Genomic DNA, 15,859 nt, shown 5'->3' with positions numbered 1-15,859 from the left:
CTTTTAAAAATTTAAAATAACTAATTTAATCAATTTTGTTTCATCCAAAAGGAACTTGCATAATCATAGTGTTTCAAATAATTGTATTTGTCTTCATATTTTTTATTAGTTTTTTACGTTTAAACATTTTCTTGTTTTGTACCCCAAAAAAAATCGTCCTGCTGCACTCCAACTTCAAGTTTTTGCCAACAGAAATAGATAAATAAATAAATAAATATGATTATAAATATATATTATAAATTATGTTTCTTCCAAAAGGAAGTTACATAATTATAGTGTTTTTATTTGTTTTACTTGGTCTTAATCATTTTAAATGCTTAAACATTTTGTTGTTTTGTACCAAAAAATAAATAATCGTGATTTCAATTATTACCCCAAAAATCTTGATATATATTTTTTTTGCCATAATCGAGCAGTTTGAGTCATATTATTCTAAAGTAACAGTACTCTTACTTGTGTAACATTTTTGGTCACTCTGCCCACTTCTGCTTGTAATCGTATCAAAAATGGATCTCTGTCTTCACTTTGAATGAAGATATCGCATTTTTTTTCTCATGGGTTCAATATGATTCGTACAAAAGCAAAAGCAGTTGGGAAGTCGACGTGAATTATCGCCAAAAAAAAAATTGAGGCAACGTTGAAGACACAGTCCGCGTCTGTGCTTTTTTTTGTAAGGTTCTTATTAGATTTGTATTGTGTGAAAAGGCGCAGAATTCCTTTCAACGTCCGTGAGACAAGGTAGTGAAGCGTGGCCGCCTTCCCCTGCACAATAACTCCTGGATTTGTCTTTTCTTTCACTCCTGCCACCTCCTTCGCTCCGTGACCCCTTCTGTCCATCTTTTGTCTCCCACAGAGATTTGTGCAGCCGACTGTGGTGGCCACGGGGTGTGCGCGTCGGGCACCTGTCGCTGCGACGACGGCTGGACGGGCGTCGGATGCGACCAAAGGGCGTGTCACCCGCGTTGCAACGAGCACGGCACCTGCAAGGACGGCAAGTGCGAGTGCAGCCCCGGCTGGAACGGAGAACACTGCACAATCGGTAGGACGGGGCGACGCTTTTGTCCTCAAAGAGGTTTTTGCCTGCGAAGCGACGGGCCTGATGGGGGGGGGGGGGGGGGGCCGCTGGCAGATGAGACGGGGAGGGGGTCCGGGCGGGCGGGTGGGTGGCTGGGACGGAAGCATGCTTAATTGAATTTGTGCAACTCAGTAAAGCATGAACAGGTTTACTCAAGGATCCGAGGCTTGCCTTCATGCATTTTAATGTGGGAATGTGCTAAGGTGTCCTTTGAGTTGACTCATCCTCTTTCTCTTTGCTCCTCATTTCCGTACCGCCCTGCTCTGTGTGTTTGCTCTCCTTTGCACTGCTTGGTGAAGGTTTTGTCTGAAAAGCAACAGCTTCCCTGAAAACCCGCCACTTTTTTTTTTTTTTTTATGTTTCGCCCTGGAACGAGATTACAATTTGTTGCCCCTTTTTGACTGCAAGTTACCTCGTTGACTCGTGAGGCAAAAATACACAAAATATACATTGTAGTCTTAATATTTTTTATTTTTTTGCTTTTTGGTCTCTTCTCGAATAAAATGGGTGTCCTTGAGCCCTTTTCACACTGCACTTAGCAAAGCCCAGTGAGGCTGTTGTCAAACGTGTTTATCGTGTATGTGGTGAGGGACCACGGAATAGAGTGACTGCAAGGTGCTTTGAATAAAAAAACATTTTTTTTTCATCATGCTTTATTCAAGTGCAGGCACTATGTGATGTCAGAGAAGCCGCTCCAATAGGAGAGAGGCTGGCGGAGTGATTTGATGCTATTGTGTCTGACTTTTTGGATTTTTTTTAAGTAATGGCACGACAACAGGGCCATGTTGCAACAAGCTCTTTTTGTCAATTTTTTCACCAGGAATGTGAAGATTGATGAAACTCAGCTATATTCTAATGCTAATTGCTGCAAAACAGAAACAGATACAAATGTACTTTTTCCTGATGAAAGAAGAGACGCGAATCTTTATTTTGGTAGGTTCCATGTTTTCATAGCAATAGAACACAATATTCTGTGGGCCTTGCAAAATCTGTCAAAATCCAGTAAAACAGCCGGGAGCGAAGGGGGTTGCTTCAGGGAAAATGGCTGCGAGTGAATGAGTTAAAAAGACACTGTTCCCTGTTGAACTGCAGCTCACGAACAAGATTAAACTCGCCAAGTTCCCGCCAAACCATTACTAAGGCTGCATCATCATCTCCTCCTCCTAAAATGATCATACAGGAAGCCAGTTTTTTTTTTTCTTTTTTTTTTTTTCAGCACTGAACGATACATCTTGTTGAGGTGCTGTAACTTCTTGTCAAAGCAGCAGCCAAAGTCTCTGCTTACTTCCTGGTTGGCTGCTACGCCAGCATTTCCAAATATGGGTATGCTGGCAAACGTCGCCTTCCCTCCGTGTCACACTGAGCGATTTTTTTGGGGGGCCAATTATTTTAGCCAATTATATCTCAACGTCAAAATTTCACTCCTGTTGACTTTTTTTTTTTGTCAGTTGCTCCTGACAGCAAAGGACCTTTTTTTCCCCCAATTTATTTCATGTATTTGCGATATGATGATGGTGGTGATGATGATGATGGATGTTGTGAGGATTGGCAGGTTTTGAAGTGTGACTGGAGCTCAGCAGGACAGGTGCTTTTTTATTTAGTTAGCGCCCCGCTATTTAATGTCAGGCCTGTCAGAGCCGCTCAACGTCAAGTGCGCCGGGCCATCCGGAGGTCGTGCCGTCTAAATCTGCGGTTGTCCGATTGGGGTCGTAGCTTATTTTGAGTGCCATCTTTTTAAAAAGTAAATAACTCCATGTAGGGAGCAGTGCACTAATCACTAGACTAAGTGCAATTCCTGCAGAAATTGCGTGGGAATGCTTATGAAGTCAATTGAAAGAAATGATGTGAAAATTACAAAGTATTAATTGTAGTTGAAAGATAAATTGATAAAAAGAACACTTGAAGCCGGGAGGTGTGAATCTCTGAAGAATATTGAAATTTATATGGAAAAGTGTTATCTGAAAGTACCCTACAGTCATTTAGATGGATAAGTGGAACTAATGATATCCAATGGAAAAATGCACCAAAAATTTTTTTTTTAATCACTCATTAGCGCCACCTAGGCATGCTCGTACCCTCCATTCATTTAGATGGTAAAGTGGAACTAGGATAGTTAGTTGGTAATTGTATAAATGTAAACCCCTTAACTTAGTGGAATTCAGAAAAAGTTCAATGTCAGTCCCATCGAAAATGAATGAAGAAAATTAATTATATTTAACGTTAAATTGTGCGAGTACTGTAAGTAACGTGGAATCAGACGATAAATACCCCGGAAGGCGTGAATTTTTGAAGCAAGTTGAAATTTTGATTTGTGTGATTATTTAAGTTTATCGTGTATCGAATACATTCTTAACTGATGTTGAAGATATATGTTGGCGTGTGTGCTAACTTACCAGGAGCCATGCAAAGTTTCCTGTCTTAAAGAAAACTTGAGCGCGTCCCGCGTCCCCCCTGAAGCAGCTCCCGCCGAGGCGGAACCGGTAACCTTTCGATTGCAAGACTCGATCCCAGAGACTTGTCGCCGTTTTTCTAATTTCCTCGTTCGCTCTCCAACAACAACAACACTTGAGTGCACTTGAGTGTAGGCGACCTGAAACTGAGGTCTGATGAAAGATACTCGCTCGTCACTGCCTTCACTTTTGAACCCTCCTGTTATCTTATTGATCAATTGAACCCATTTGAATGTTTCGCCCAAGGGAAAATATACACTTTATAGTACGGTGACACAAACGGCTAAAAGGGGGAAAGCAAGGAAATTCACTCGATCAATAATTACTAAAAAAATATTAAAGGGTCATCATACTCAAGGGATAACAGCACAATTGGCATCCAATCGCTCTGTTTTGGGGGGGGGGGGCTTATGTCGCTTGCAATTGCTAAATACGGCTTTCTTGACCATAACTGCTGTGGGTAGGGCTAGGGAGTTGTGACGAAGCAAGCGGATACTTCATGTTACCGACTTTTCCGTGACTTTTCCGTCACCTCTAGCTACTATTAACTCAACTCATTGCTAGATTGAATTTTCAAGACCCACAGAATATTGTGTTCTCTTCTATCTTTTTACATTTTATTTAAATTAATCAGCAGTAAAACATGGGTTGGCTTCACCAGCAGAGGTGGCAAATCCAGGTCCAGAAAGTAAAAACCCTGCCACAGTTTGGCTTTAGCTTCCTAGCTCGCTTCGCGGGTGTTTGTTTACCTGCTAGGGAGCTAGCTAGCTAGCTAGCACGAGGGGCTAGAGCTAAACTGTGGCAGGGTTTTTACTTTCTGGACCTGGATTTTCCATCTCTGTTCACCAGCAAATATAAGATGAGACATGCAGGGGGTCACATTGACCCAGAGACATTTTTATGGTTAAAGATGTAGCGGGTCACATTGACCCATGGATATTTTTATACATAGTTAGTTAGACATGCAGCGGGTCACAGTGACCCATGAAAATCTTTACAATTAAACATGCAGCACCTTTCATTGATCCGTGGACATATTTACGGTGAATCATGCAGCGGGTCATATTGACCCATCTATAATTTTTGGGGGTCAAACATCCAGCCGGCCATACTGACCGATGAAAATGTTTGTGGTCAAATCTCTAATGGGTTACATTGACCTGGTTAAGTGTGCTGAAATGTTGGGGGGTTTAAAAATTCAGATGGTCACGTTGGCCCCTGAAAATGATAGTCAAATATCTAACGGGTCACATTGACCCGAGAACATTTGAATGGTTAAAGATGCAGTCAGTCACATCAATGCAGACACTTAGTTCAGCCTTCCAGCTGAAAGCTTTTCCTCTGTTATGGTCGTTCTTGAGCAGGACTCGGTCTGTGAAATTTGAATTATTGATGGACCGTTTTGGAATCCGTAGTAGAATTGCCCCTCCGCGGCGTCCATTAAGAAGCCAAAGATCACCATTTAAAATCACTTGTCACAATCAAGGCGGCTCCATTCAACCTCTCCGTCCGCCGAGCTGCGTTTGAAGACGAAGACGTGCCCCTGTCGAAAGAGCGCCGAACTCAGTCGGTCTTTGAAAGCGTTCCCGCGAGAGACGCTCGCTCCTACGGGATTTTCTGCATGGCTCCTTCTCATCCTTGTGTTGGCTGGTGTTTTGTCGTCTTTGCTTGTGATGCATGCTTTTATTTTGTTTTCGTGGTGCACTAACACTCTGCCTTGCTGTCTTTACCTTCCCTTACTATATTGTCCTTGTCTTTTATCTCCCAAGCTCACTATCTGGATAGGGTAGTGAAAGGTACGGCATTCCTCCTTTTTTCTTTTCCACGTCACCCTTCGTCCATCAACTTTGTCGCGTACGCGCCGACAAAAACACTGTACCAACCACCAACGCCTTTAACCACCTTTCTGCACCATTTTCACGCCATCATCTCCACTTAGCACCTTCACACCCACTGAGTCGAATTGTGCATGAGTTGGAAGGTCCATTGGGATCCGCCTCTACGTTTCGTTAGCTTAAATGGCTATGTTTGTTTACTTTAGCATTTTAGCTGACAAGCTAACACCCGGATACCATGGGCTCATTTCATTTCTCTATTTGCTACTTTTAGGTCCTCGCGCCACTGTTTACATGTTAGCTCCTCCCACCAGAAATCTCATCGAGGAGTAAAGGTAGAGGGAGGAATGTTTTCACACGTGGCACGGTTGTTCCTCAATGATGTGGTTGCATCGGGATGGCAACTAAAGATGACATCGCGCCAACTGTCTTCCAGGGCTCAATTATTACGATCACAACATATATCACTTTATGGTTTATGTTGTTCTATGTGGGAGTAAAATATAAGTAAATATAATCAGGGCTGTCACAACTTTGCGGATACAGTGTGCAATCATTAAAATGTTTTTCTTTTATTTTTGTGGCCGAATGTATTTGACACATTGGCAACCTAAATGCTACATATCTTTATAATAGGGAGGTGAGGCGTACCAAATGTGAATTAAATGTTACTAATTAATACTACCATGAACATTAAAACTAAAATAATGTAGTAATTAGGGCTGTAACGACAACGGCAATATTGAGATATCGCGATATTAAAACAGCCACAATATCGTCGTTGTCATGTCACGATGTTAAAAGCACACCATCCGTTAAATAAGTCAGGTTGATTTCCATTTGTGCAGATCTAGCACCCTCTGGTGGCTAGTTTTTTTGTGCAGTTAAATTTTCACAAGGCATGTTTTGGCCCTTCTATGTTTAAAATCCACGCTAATTGTCAGATGAAGGGGAACGTAATATGCTCGTGAACTGAGTAAATATGTGGAAGAACTCAATGTGTGCGTAATATTAATAATATTAAGTGTTATTATAGATTGTAGGTATTTAGTATGATCTCATTTTTGTACAATATTGTGACCTTTTTTTTTTTTAGATCGCCAACCTCCCCACGATATCGTGGTAATTATCGTATTGTGATGTTTGGCTATCGCTACATCCCTCGTTGCTATTTATATGCTATTGTTAACTCGGTAACCGAAATGCGAGAGGCCGAGCCATCTGTGATGCGAGCGAACATTGTCAGCTAAACTAAAGAGTTTACCTACATGTTCATTGTTCCAACACTTTCTATAGGCTTAAAAAAAATTGTCCATTTGTTTACCAAAATGTTAACGTTGCGCTACTTCCATGAGATGAGGCCTTGCTAAATCTGTTAGCCAGGTAAGCTATCAAAGCTACGCACGTGCTGCTGGTGTAAAATGTACAGATTAAAGCTTTCGTAACGCAAGCAGCCTCGAGCAGCTGCCACTTTTTTTCAGGGAAATTAAGGGAAAATTGTACTGTTTTGTTTTGTTCTGACCACGGCACATTATCTATTCTGCCTTTTATTGAAATTGATTTTTAAGGAGGCCTTCATCGTTTAGCAGAGGACTTTTTAAATCAGCGAAAGCCAAAGCTGAATTGATTTTCTTGGCAGGACGGACGACGTGGTTAAAAGCTTGGCTGTGTTTGATTGTCAAACATGCTGAACAATGGCACATATACGCTCACTTAGGTAGCGCACTGTCCAATCAATGAATTAAAATACAAAACTTGTATGAAAGGATATGGGGGAAGAAATAAGTTACTTTTTAAGATGATTTTATTTGTTCATTAATGTTTCTTCATTTGGTTAGGCCATTAGCATAATTGAAGCAGAAGAATTGAGGCAGTTACACTTCCTGTCTGTCCCTTAGCTAATCTTTAAAGAAAAGCCTGAATACATGCACTAACCAGAAGATCTGAAACTGTCATCCTCAGTTGTGTTGTATCCTGTCTGCCATTATTTTCATAAATACTTCCTTTCACATTCCTCCTTTCCATTCATCCCTCCACCTGTCGCTTCTTTTCTCCGACTCTCATTCCCCCCCCCCCCCCCCCCCCATTTGATGTAAGCTCAGAGAGGGAGCGTCAACCTGGCTCCTGGGCAAAATGGGTCCCGCTCAGCAAGGCGGTTATCAAGGCACCTCGCTAACAACGCCGACCGTGAGAGACGTTTGATATCCGCGAGACGTATCCCGCGTGCGGCGCGATTGCGATCGCACGTGACCAGATAATCGGCAAACAAGACGCAGCTCGGAGCCTGTGTGGGGGAGATGCTCCTGAATAAACACCGTTGTGGTTAGCGGCCCCCGCTTTCCAGCTCAACAAAATCAAACCCCACACTTTCAAATGCTGGCTTGTTCTCCCTAATGGTGTTTCTGTTGCGTTTGGCTCATCTCAATGGTGGAACACACACACGGGGAGAATCTCATCGGGCCTTGTGCAATTATTTATTTTACATACATAAATACTGTACATTCAGAATTGTTAGCATGTGCCACCTGATCTTTAGCATATCGGTTTTGTTGCCTATATAAAATTAAACTACAAAAAATAAATACATGTGTTCCCTCTCTATGATGCGGTTCACTTTTTGTGGGCTCGCTGTTTCGCGGATTTTTTTTTAATGCAATTTTGCATGCTTTTTTTTTTTTTTACAGTAATGTACCTATTTTATCAAATTTATAAAGGTTTGAACATTGAGAATATTTAAACAAGTGAGAAATGTGAGAAAATGTAAATGCCTCGATGAGAAAAGTGTATAAACAGTGTGGTGAGGGTTTTTAGAGCCTTAAAACACAGATTTCATTTATTGTGGGTATTTTTTTTAACCTAATCCCAGCGGAAAATGAGGGTGTACTTTCTTTTTAGGAAACTACATCATCGATTGTCTTCTTTTTTTAGCAAAGGTTTCAGATTTCCATCCAATTGTTTTGAAATTTTTAAGCAAATTTACTGAAAATGCGCAAAATGGACATGCGACTTGTGCCCTTTTCCATCTGTTTTTCTTTTGCGAATATTGAGAGGGGACTCCGCCGCTGTAGGTGGCGCTATACACCATTAAGAGATGTGATCCACCAGTCATTTAAAAGAAGAAGATGAAGACGAGGAAGCAACTGCGTCTGTGAGATGACGTCATAGGAATTTGCTTTTGTAATTCTCGATAAACCGTAGCGTTTGTTTGCTGATTTTACATCTAAAATAGCATTAATATTCGCTTCTTTAATTAATTCCCAAAAGATTTGTGTTTCGTCTTCCCCCTAAACATACCTTACTTTATCATCCAACATTGCTTTGGGACGACAAACGTACGTGCGACGTGTATCCGGTCTTGTCAGCGGTTATTTACAAGTGCGCATTTTCCTTTTTTCGATGCGCTTCAAAATCCATCCCGTGCAAGTGAATTTTGGACCCTTTTTCAAATTTCTAGCGTTTCATTTTCGCATTTCTTGAAAATGTGGATAGAAATGGGTTGATGGAAACCCAACTATTGATAGTATGTCTTCTTTTTAGGAAATGAACGCTAACGACAAGTGCAACATTAAGTCCCTCCCGTTGCCCATCTGCTGCAAGGACATCACACACTCGGGGACGATCTTGTCATTGGTTTATTTATTTTTTTACATCTTCACAATTGCACACACCTGTGTTCCACAATCCATTCCCTGCTATTAAATCACAAGCGTGCGCCATCTGATCCTATTTAGCTTGTAAGTAAACACAAGCCTGTTGTCAATATATGAAAAGTTGTAAAGTCTAAACGAAAAAACTGAAAATGATTTTGATGCAGAAAATGAATTCATTGTGTAGTGGTGTCAAAAAAAAAAATCAGGGTTTGGTACATGCAGAAAATATTTAATATTTACAGAAAATTATTGATTATTGATAGCGAGTGACATTTTTCTTTTTAAATGGAAACTGATACTAATAAATAATTCAACAATTGAAATATTCTCCAGTAAACAAATTTGAATGATATGAGGATAAATATTTTCTTTTCAATAATAATCTGTCTAGACTTTAAACATCCAAATAGTTTGGGGGGAAAAATTGACAGAAATAATAATAAAAACAACAACAACAAAGATTGCATGCCAAAGCAGCAGGTGGCGCTGTCGTGTTTTAATGCTACAACTATTTTTTAGCCAATCAGAAGCCAGAAGTAATTTCAAGTCAAGACAATAATATTAGCGGCAAATTTATACAAAATGGGATTTAGGTGATAGTAAAAAATGGGTTTCCTCTGTGTACCTATGCAAAAATGTAATAATTAATAAATAATAAGACAGAAAAAAACGCTGTTCTGATTTGTGAATTAAAAAAGTAGAATGCAATTTTAGCTCTTTTTTTTTTTTAAACAAAATTAGAGATTCTTTTAATATATTTGTAATATTATGTAATGTAATATAGTTTCATATTTGAATCAGATAAATTTCAATTTTATCATTTCTTTATTTTTATTATTATAATATACTCTAAATTCATTAATGTTAATTTAAATTTTGAATGAATTTTATTTAAATCTTTTTATTTACAGCCCTCATCAACGACATGAGTGAATAATCACATACGGCGGACCTTTTTGCTCAATCGCCATCATGGCTACAGCCCATTTTGTGTGTGCGTGTGTGCAAATGGTGGTAAGCAGAGTGTGCGAGGAGCAACCTGTGTCATTATGCAGCATGAAGGCAGCTAATGACTCAAGTATCGACTGTGAGGATCGGGCGCATCTGAAGGATATTAGCGGCTTGGCTGAAGGTGTATCGCATTGATCAACTTGAAGCGGAGGGTCATTACATTTGCCCCCCAGGCACTCACCGTGAAACAATCGCAAACCGCAGTGTGTGTTTTTGTGTGTTCGCCGGGAAACGGCGGTACATAAACAAACACCGTGGTTGTCAAACTGGGGTGGCGGGTGTCATCCTCGGGTCCGCACGCAGAAGTTTGGGGGTCTGCAAAATGATTTGCATGAAATTATTATGATTTAGAAAAGTGACAACTCTCTAAATATGAGGACTGGTGGGAAAAGTCATCTTACCAAATTAGCCTTAGAAAATAGCTTACAGATTATTTATTTAAATAAAAAAGCACCAGCAAAACATAAACATGCTGGAGACTCTGGAACAAACCTCCACGCCAACATGCAAAGATTTTTCAACATCTGTCCTTGACAGCAATTACTACTTTCCTTTTATCATGGCCGTTGTTTGTTTGTTTATGGTAGAAAAATAATGGCTCAGAAATTTAGTCCGTTTTTCAGTGGGGAAACTTGGGATAGACCGATTATCGGTCGGGCCGATTATCGGTGCCGATATTTGTCAAAATGCCAAATATCGGCATCGGCCTTTTTACAAATCTGACGGCCGATGCTTGCTAACGTTGCGAATTTAGGGGTTTTCATCAGGATTTGTTCACAGAGTTTTTACTTGTTGCAAAGACATTTCGAACATCTTCAGACAAATTTTCACTGTCTGCAAATCTTTTACAAACCCTGACAAAAACCCCAAATTAGCTACATTCGCATTGTCGCTCAGTGAGATACTTTCTGTTTATGGATTCATTTAAATTTCCACTTTATGAAAAATGATGCCAACACTAGGAACTCCCTACACTTAATTTATTTATTTATTTTTTACTATTTACTTGCTTAAACAAAGCTGTTAATTATTTATATTTTTAAAATGAAAAGAAAAAGTTTTTTTTTTCCCGCAAATATTTTCTCTTTTACTGCAAATGAATATCGGGTTGAAATACCGGTTATCGGTCTCCTTAACTACTAATCATCGCTATCGGCCTTGAAAAAAACCATATCGGTCTATCACTAGACAAAACACAAATAGCTGAATTTGTGAATAATAAACTGCAAATGCTACTTTTTTTTCTGTATTTCACATCCTCCTCGTGTGTTCCCCCCAAACAGAGGGCTGTCCCGGTCTGTGCAATGGCAACGGCAGGTGCACCCTGGGTAACGGTGGCTGGTACTGCGTCTGCCAGCTGGGCTGGAGGGGCAGCGGCTGCGACACCTCCATGGAGACGGCCTGCGGCGACGTCAAGGACAACGACGGAGGTAAGACGTGGACAGGCCCTCGCTATTAAGGTGGTGCCACGTGCACGCCAAGGTCTTGGGCCCAGGGGGAACTAAACCCCCAACCGGATCCTGGCCTTTCGGGATTCTCAAACTTTTTGGACCCAGGGATTCTTTACAAGGGAGAAATCTGTCCTAGAATCCCTTTATTACCTTAACGTCAAATATTGTAAATATTTTTAAGACTATTTAAAAAAAAAAAAAAAAAAAAAAACTGCCGGTTGAGTTAAGCAGGAGGCCAGTCTCCATATATGGACTGATTATCAGCCGGGCCGAATATCGGTTCTGATATTTGGCATTTTTTACAAATATCGGCATTTGCCTTTTTTACGAATCTGAAGTCCGATAAAATTGTTATCTCACAAAGCTGTGAATGCTTGCGAACATAGCAAATTGAGGAGTTTCATCAGTATTTGTATGATGTTTTTACTTGTCACAAAGACGTTTTTGAACATATTCCATTTTTCACTTTGACCTTTTACGAACCCTGACGAAAACCCAAAATTAGCTACAAACATTTGCATGCATTTGTCGCTCAATGAGATACAAGGAATTTTTCACGGGGAATTTATGGATCTATTTAAATTTTCACTCTATAAAAGTGATGCTGACACTGGGAACTCCCTACATTTTTTTATTTTTAAAAACTAAAAAAATAAATGTTTATAAATTATGTTGACATTTTGGAAAACTTTATTTACAGTAGAAAACTAGGGAAATATTTACTTGCTTAGTTTTTAACTTAGTTATTACTTACTTTATAAAAAAAAAAAAAAACATTTTTTTAACAAACTGTCAATTCTTTATGTTTGAAATTAAAAGAAAAAGTTTTTTTTTTATGTGTTTTTGTTGTTTTTTTTACACTAATATTTTCTTTTACTGCAAATAAATATATCGGCTTGAAATATCCGTTATCGGCCTCCTTGACTACTAATAATCGTATCGGCCTTGAAAAAAACATATCGGTCCATCACTAATAGATATGCACTTTATTGTAAATGATAATAACTCATTGCAAATTATTTTGCGCACCCAAAAGTCACGACTCGGGGACCCCCGGTTTGAGAACCAGAGCTCTAAGCAGCCGCAAACGCTGGAAGGCACTCAGTCGGCACCCCTCAGCACGCACGTGACTTCCTGCGCTGCACACCTCATTGCGGGCTGCGGCTTTCCGCAAGCATCCTTTTATTTAAGACTGACGGACTGACAGCAGCCTGTTTATTATTTTTATCTCTCCATTGTCACAGATGTCAATTGAGAGCACGATGAATTGCTCTGAAGACTTAAAAAATTAACTTCTTCCACAATTCCCCAATAACTTCAAATAAGGCCGGTGTCACCTGTCCCTAATGATTTAAGTGGCGAGAATAAGCGGTTCAGACAATGGATGGATATTATTTATTCAACGGGGTTGTGACCTTGACATTGTTTGACCTTGTCAGACGGCCTGGTGGACTGCATGGATCCGGACTGCTGTCTCCAGGCCATTTGTCACAGCACGGCGCTGTGCGTGGGCTCGCCGGACCCCCTGGACATCATCCAGGAGACGCAGCTGTCGTCGGTCAACCAGGGCAAGCCGCGGAGCTTCTACGAGCGCGTGCGCTTCCTGGTGGGCCGGGAGAGCACCCACGTGGTGCGAGGCGCCAGCCCCTTTGACGCCAAGTGAGTAGTAACCTTTGCCAAATTCATTTAAGACTCTGACATTTTGTCCGCTTAGAAACGAGTGTCGCATCAAAATGGTTGAAAATGCCATTGAAAAATACTACTGCGATTACAAAGTAGTGACGGTGACACTGTGACAAAAATGTAATTTCGGACAGTAATACGTTCATCCAATTATGAAAATGAATAACTGTCCATTTACTTACATGTATTTTGTCTGTGACGCTTGAGCATTATTATTGTGCGGTTTAATATATTAAATATCAGTGACGGTGCTCCACAATCATCAATTTTGTGGGGACAAAAAAAAACATGTTTGTTTACTATTGCATCATCTAAAAGAGCAAACCATTTTCAACACTTTTGATTGATCAATTAAAAAATAAAAAACATTTTGAATGACTAGTAGTAGATTGTGAGGGGAAAAAAAGAAAGATTATACCAAATTTTGACAGCAAGTTTTGGTCCAATGTGAGCGGTATATTTTTTGTATTAATAGAATTATTTTTCTTTCTTTTTTAATTTGGAGTAAATGATTTTTTTCCAGGTATTAAATTTGTTGAGCATGATTACTTCTGCAACAGCTGACTTATAAAAAATTTATCTACTTGTAATTATTATTTTGAATGTGTTTTTGAATATATTTTTGTGAATAATATAAATATTTTTATTTCACTAATATTTTTTTATTGAATCTATTGAGTGTAATGTTTATTGTGTATCATAATAAATTTTAGATGACCACAAAAAAGCTGAAAATTAGGCTAACTAATGCTAACCCTATTTTCAACCTTTATTATTATTATTATTTTTATTATTATTATTTATGATTCTAATTTAGGGCCATTTTATATGTTTAAATGTATCTTAATTAAGTTATATTTTTATTTTGTAATTTATTTCAATTATTTTTGGGGTTTGTATTCAAACATTTATCAATCAAATCCGAGAATTCACTTGTTTTCTTTGATGCAGCTCTTACGTATTTTGGAACTCATGAGACGTTGCATGTGTAAAATCATGTAACCTTAAAGCCAAGTGTTTTCCAGGCGTTTGTGCTTTAAGACACGAGACCAAACACACTACTCGTATTCATCTAAAAGCAATTACATACAATAAGCAAGCCATCCGATATGTTCCAATCGGCGGATAATGAATTGTTTTAAGTTCAGAAGTGTGGGCCTGCAAATGACTAAATGCTGCGAAATAACATTAGCAAGGAAGCCGCTTGTTGCTCGTTATTGCGTTCTCTGAGTTATTTAGCACTTTATTGCTGAAGACAACTGCACTATAAATAACTCCAGCAAAAGCAAGTGTCACAGGGGGTGTTTTTTTGGGGAGGAGGAAGGCAGCTGGATGGAGTAATGGAGGGTGAAATGGGCAGCCGGCGGTGGTTGCGCGCCGCTTGACGGATGACGGACGGATGATGATGGACAAACACGAAACGAGGCACCAAAAAAAAAAAAACAACCTCGAAGCGACGTGAGCGGCATCTGGTATTCATGTATTGTGATTACTTTTACTGTAATCCATCTGAGGCTCGCTCCCAGAGGCGGGGCGCACCACTTCGCCGCTTTCATATTCCACAGGAAGGCTGTCAGAGACTCGCACCCCCCCCACCACCCAAGCTCCCATCCGCCTCGCTGCGCCTTTTGTTTCCTTCCTGCTTCATCTTTAATCGCTCGCGCGACTCTCGTCACCTTATTTGCATCCCGCTTTGGAAGTCGCTCGTCTTTTTTCACTTGTGACAAATTAGCATCAAACCTGGAAAATAAGTCAACAATATCACATTTTTTGACTTTGCTATTAGCATTTTTTTTTTTTATCGTGTCAAGAAAACAAACTCTGCGGTGTGTTGTTATTTTTTGATGGTGAAGGTTATGGCTTCAGACGTCACTATTTTTAGCTAAACTTTGTTCCGGAAGACAACACATACGTGTTTTTCGAAAGTGTCTCAGTTCAAGCAAGATCATTTTGGGAAAATTAATTGCCTAAAAAATATTATTCGAAACTTAATCTGTGATCAATGTAATGCCTAATTATAATATGGGGGCTCATTTTGGGGATTTCCTTTGTAATAGTTCAACTCGCTAAAATGGCCGCTTCATACCAAACTTGTTGTGAGAGACATGCCCAACAAATTCCACGGTGATCGGTGAAACTAGTGTTGGGGCCCTATTTTAATTTTTTCCTTGCGATGATTGTTACATTTTCAAGCTATGCTCCGCCCATATTAAGCGGTACAGCCAAAAACATTTGCCATTTAGTCTTACCTATCTGGCTAGGATTGCTGCTTCTGACTAGATGACTTCCCAAATCCAAAATGGCTGCCGCAAACCAAAATGTCAAAGTACGAGCCCTGGAAATCTGCCCAAAATGGCCGACTTCCTGTTCAATTTCAGGTACAGGTCCTTGAGATTTTTTCACGTCTTGTTATGTTCACTCATTTCCATACTGGGGGTCAAATTTTTTCTAACATTGCAGGGGGGGGAGATTTGTGTTCAATGTTTGCGTCCCTGAGGCAACGTCTTTTAGCACTGGGCCAGAATTTCTGTGACTATCCAGCAGTTTCCAGTACCCAGCGGTTAAAAAGCACACATTCATGCTTCCATCAGACACCCCGAAGGTTTTTTGTGTAGCGCCGTGTGTACGATGAAACACAGTGAGACCCCCCCCTACACCCCCCCCCCCCCTCTACCCTCCCTACCCCCGTTGACATTCTCTCCGG

General features: G+C 40.0%; 1 protein-coding gene across 10 annotated transcripts in view; it reads left to right on the top strand.

The window, feature by feature from the left end:
* The window catches only part of tenm4 (teneurin transmembrane protein 4), a 293,878-nt gene that overhangs the window by 208,051 nt on the left and 69,968 nt on the right, over positions 1 to 15,859 (top strand). For 6 of the 10 annotated variants that reach the window (XM_086079950.1, XM_086079959.1, XM_086079958.1 and 3 more), the window contains 4 exons: positions 854 to 1,039; positions 5,295 to 5,321; positions 11,305 to 11,451; positions 12,912 to 13,131. In XM_086079950.1, the coding sequence (XP_085936076.1) occupies positions 854 to 1,039; positions 5,295 to 5,321; positions 11,305 to 11,451; positions 12,912 to 13,131 (580 nt within the window). The remainder of the gene's footprint in view (positions 1 to 853; positions 1,040 to 5,294; positions 5,322 to 11,304; positions 11,452 to 12,911; positions 13,132 to 15,859) is intronic. The other 4 variants (XM_086079960.1, XM_086079957.1, XM_086079953.1 and 1 more) reach the window with 1 other exon arrangement.

This window comes from Leptonotus elevatus, chromosome 7 (assembly GCF_054856555.1).
Source record: "Leptonotus elevatus isolate MCC_2025b chromosome 7, RoL_Lele_1.0, whole genome shotgun sequence".
Classification (NCBI taxonomy): Eukaryota; Metazoa; Chordata; class Actinopteri; order Syngnathiformes; family Syngnathidae; genus Leptonotus; species Leptonotus elevatus.
Note: the sequence above shows the minus strand (reverse complement) of the source record. Positions and strands in the feature narration are given on the sequence as shown.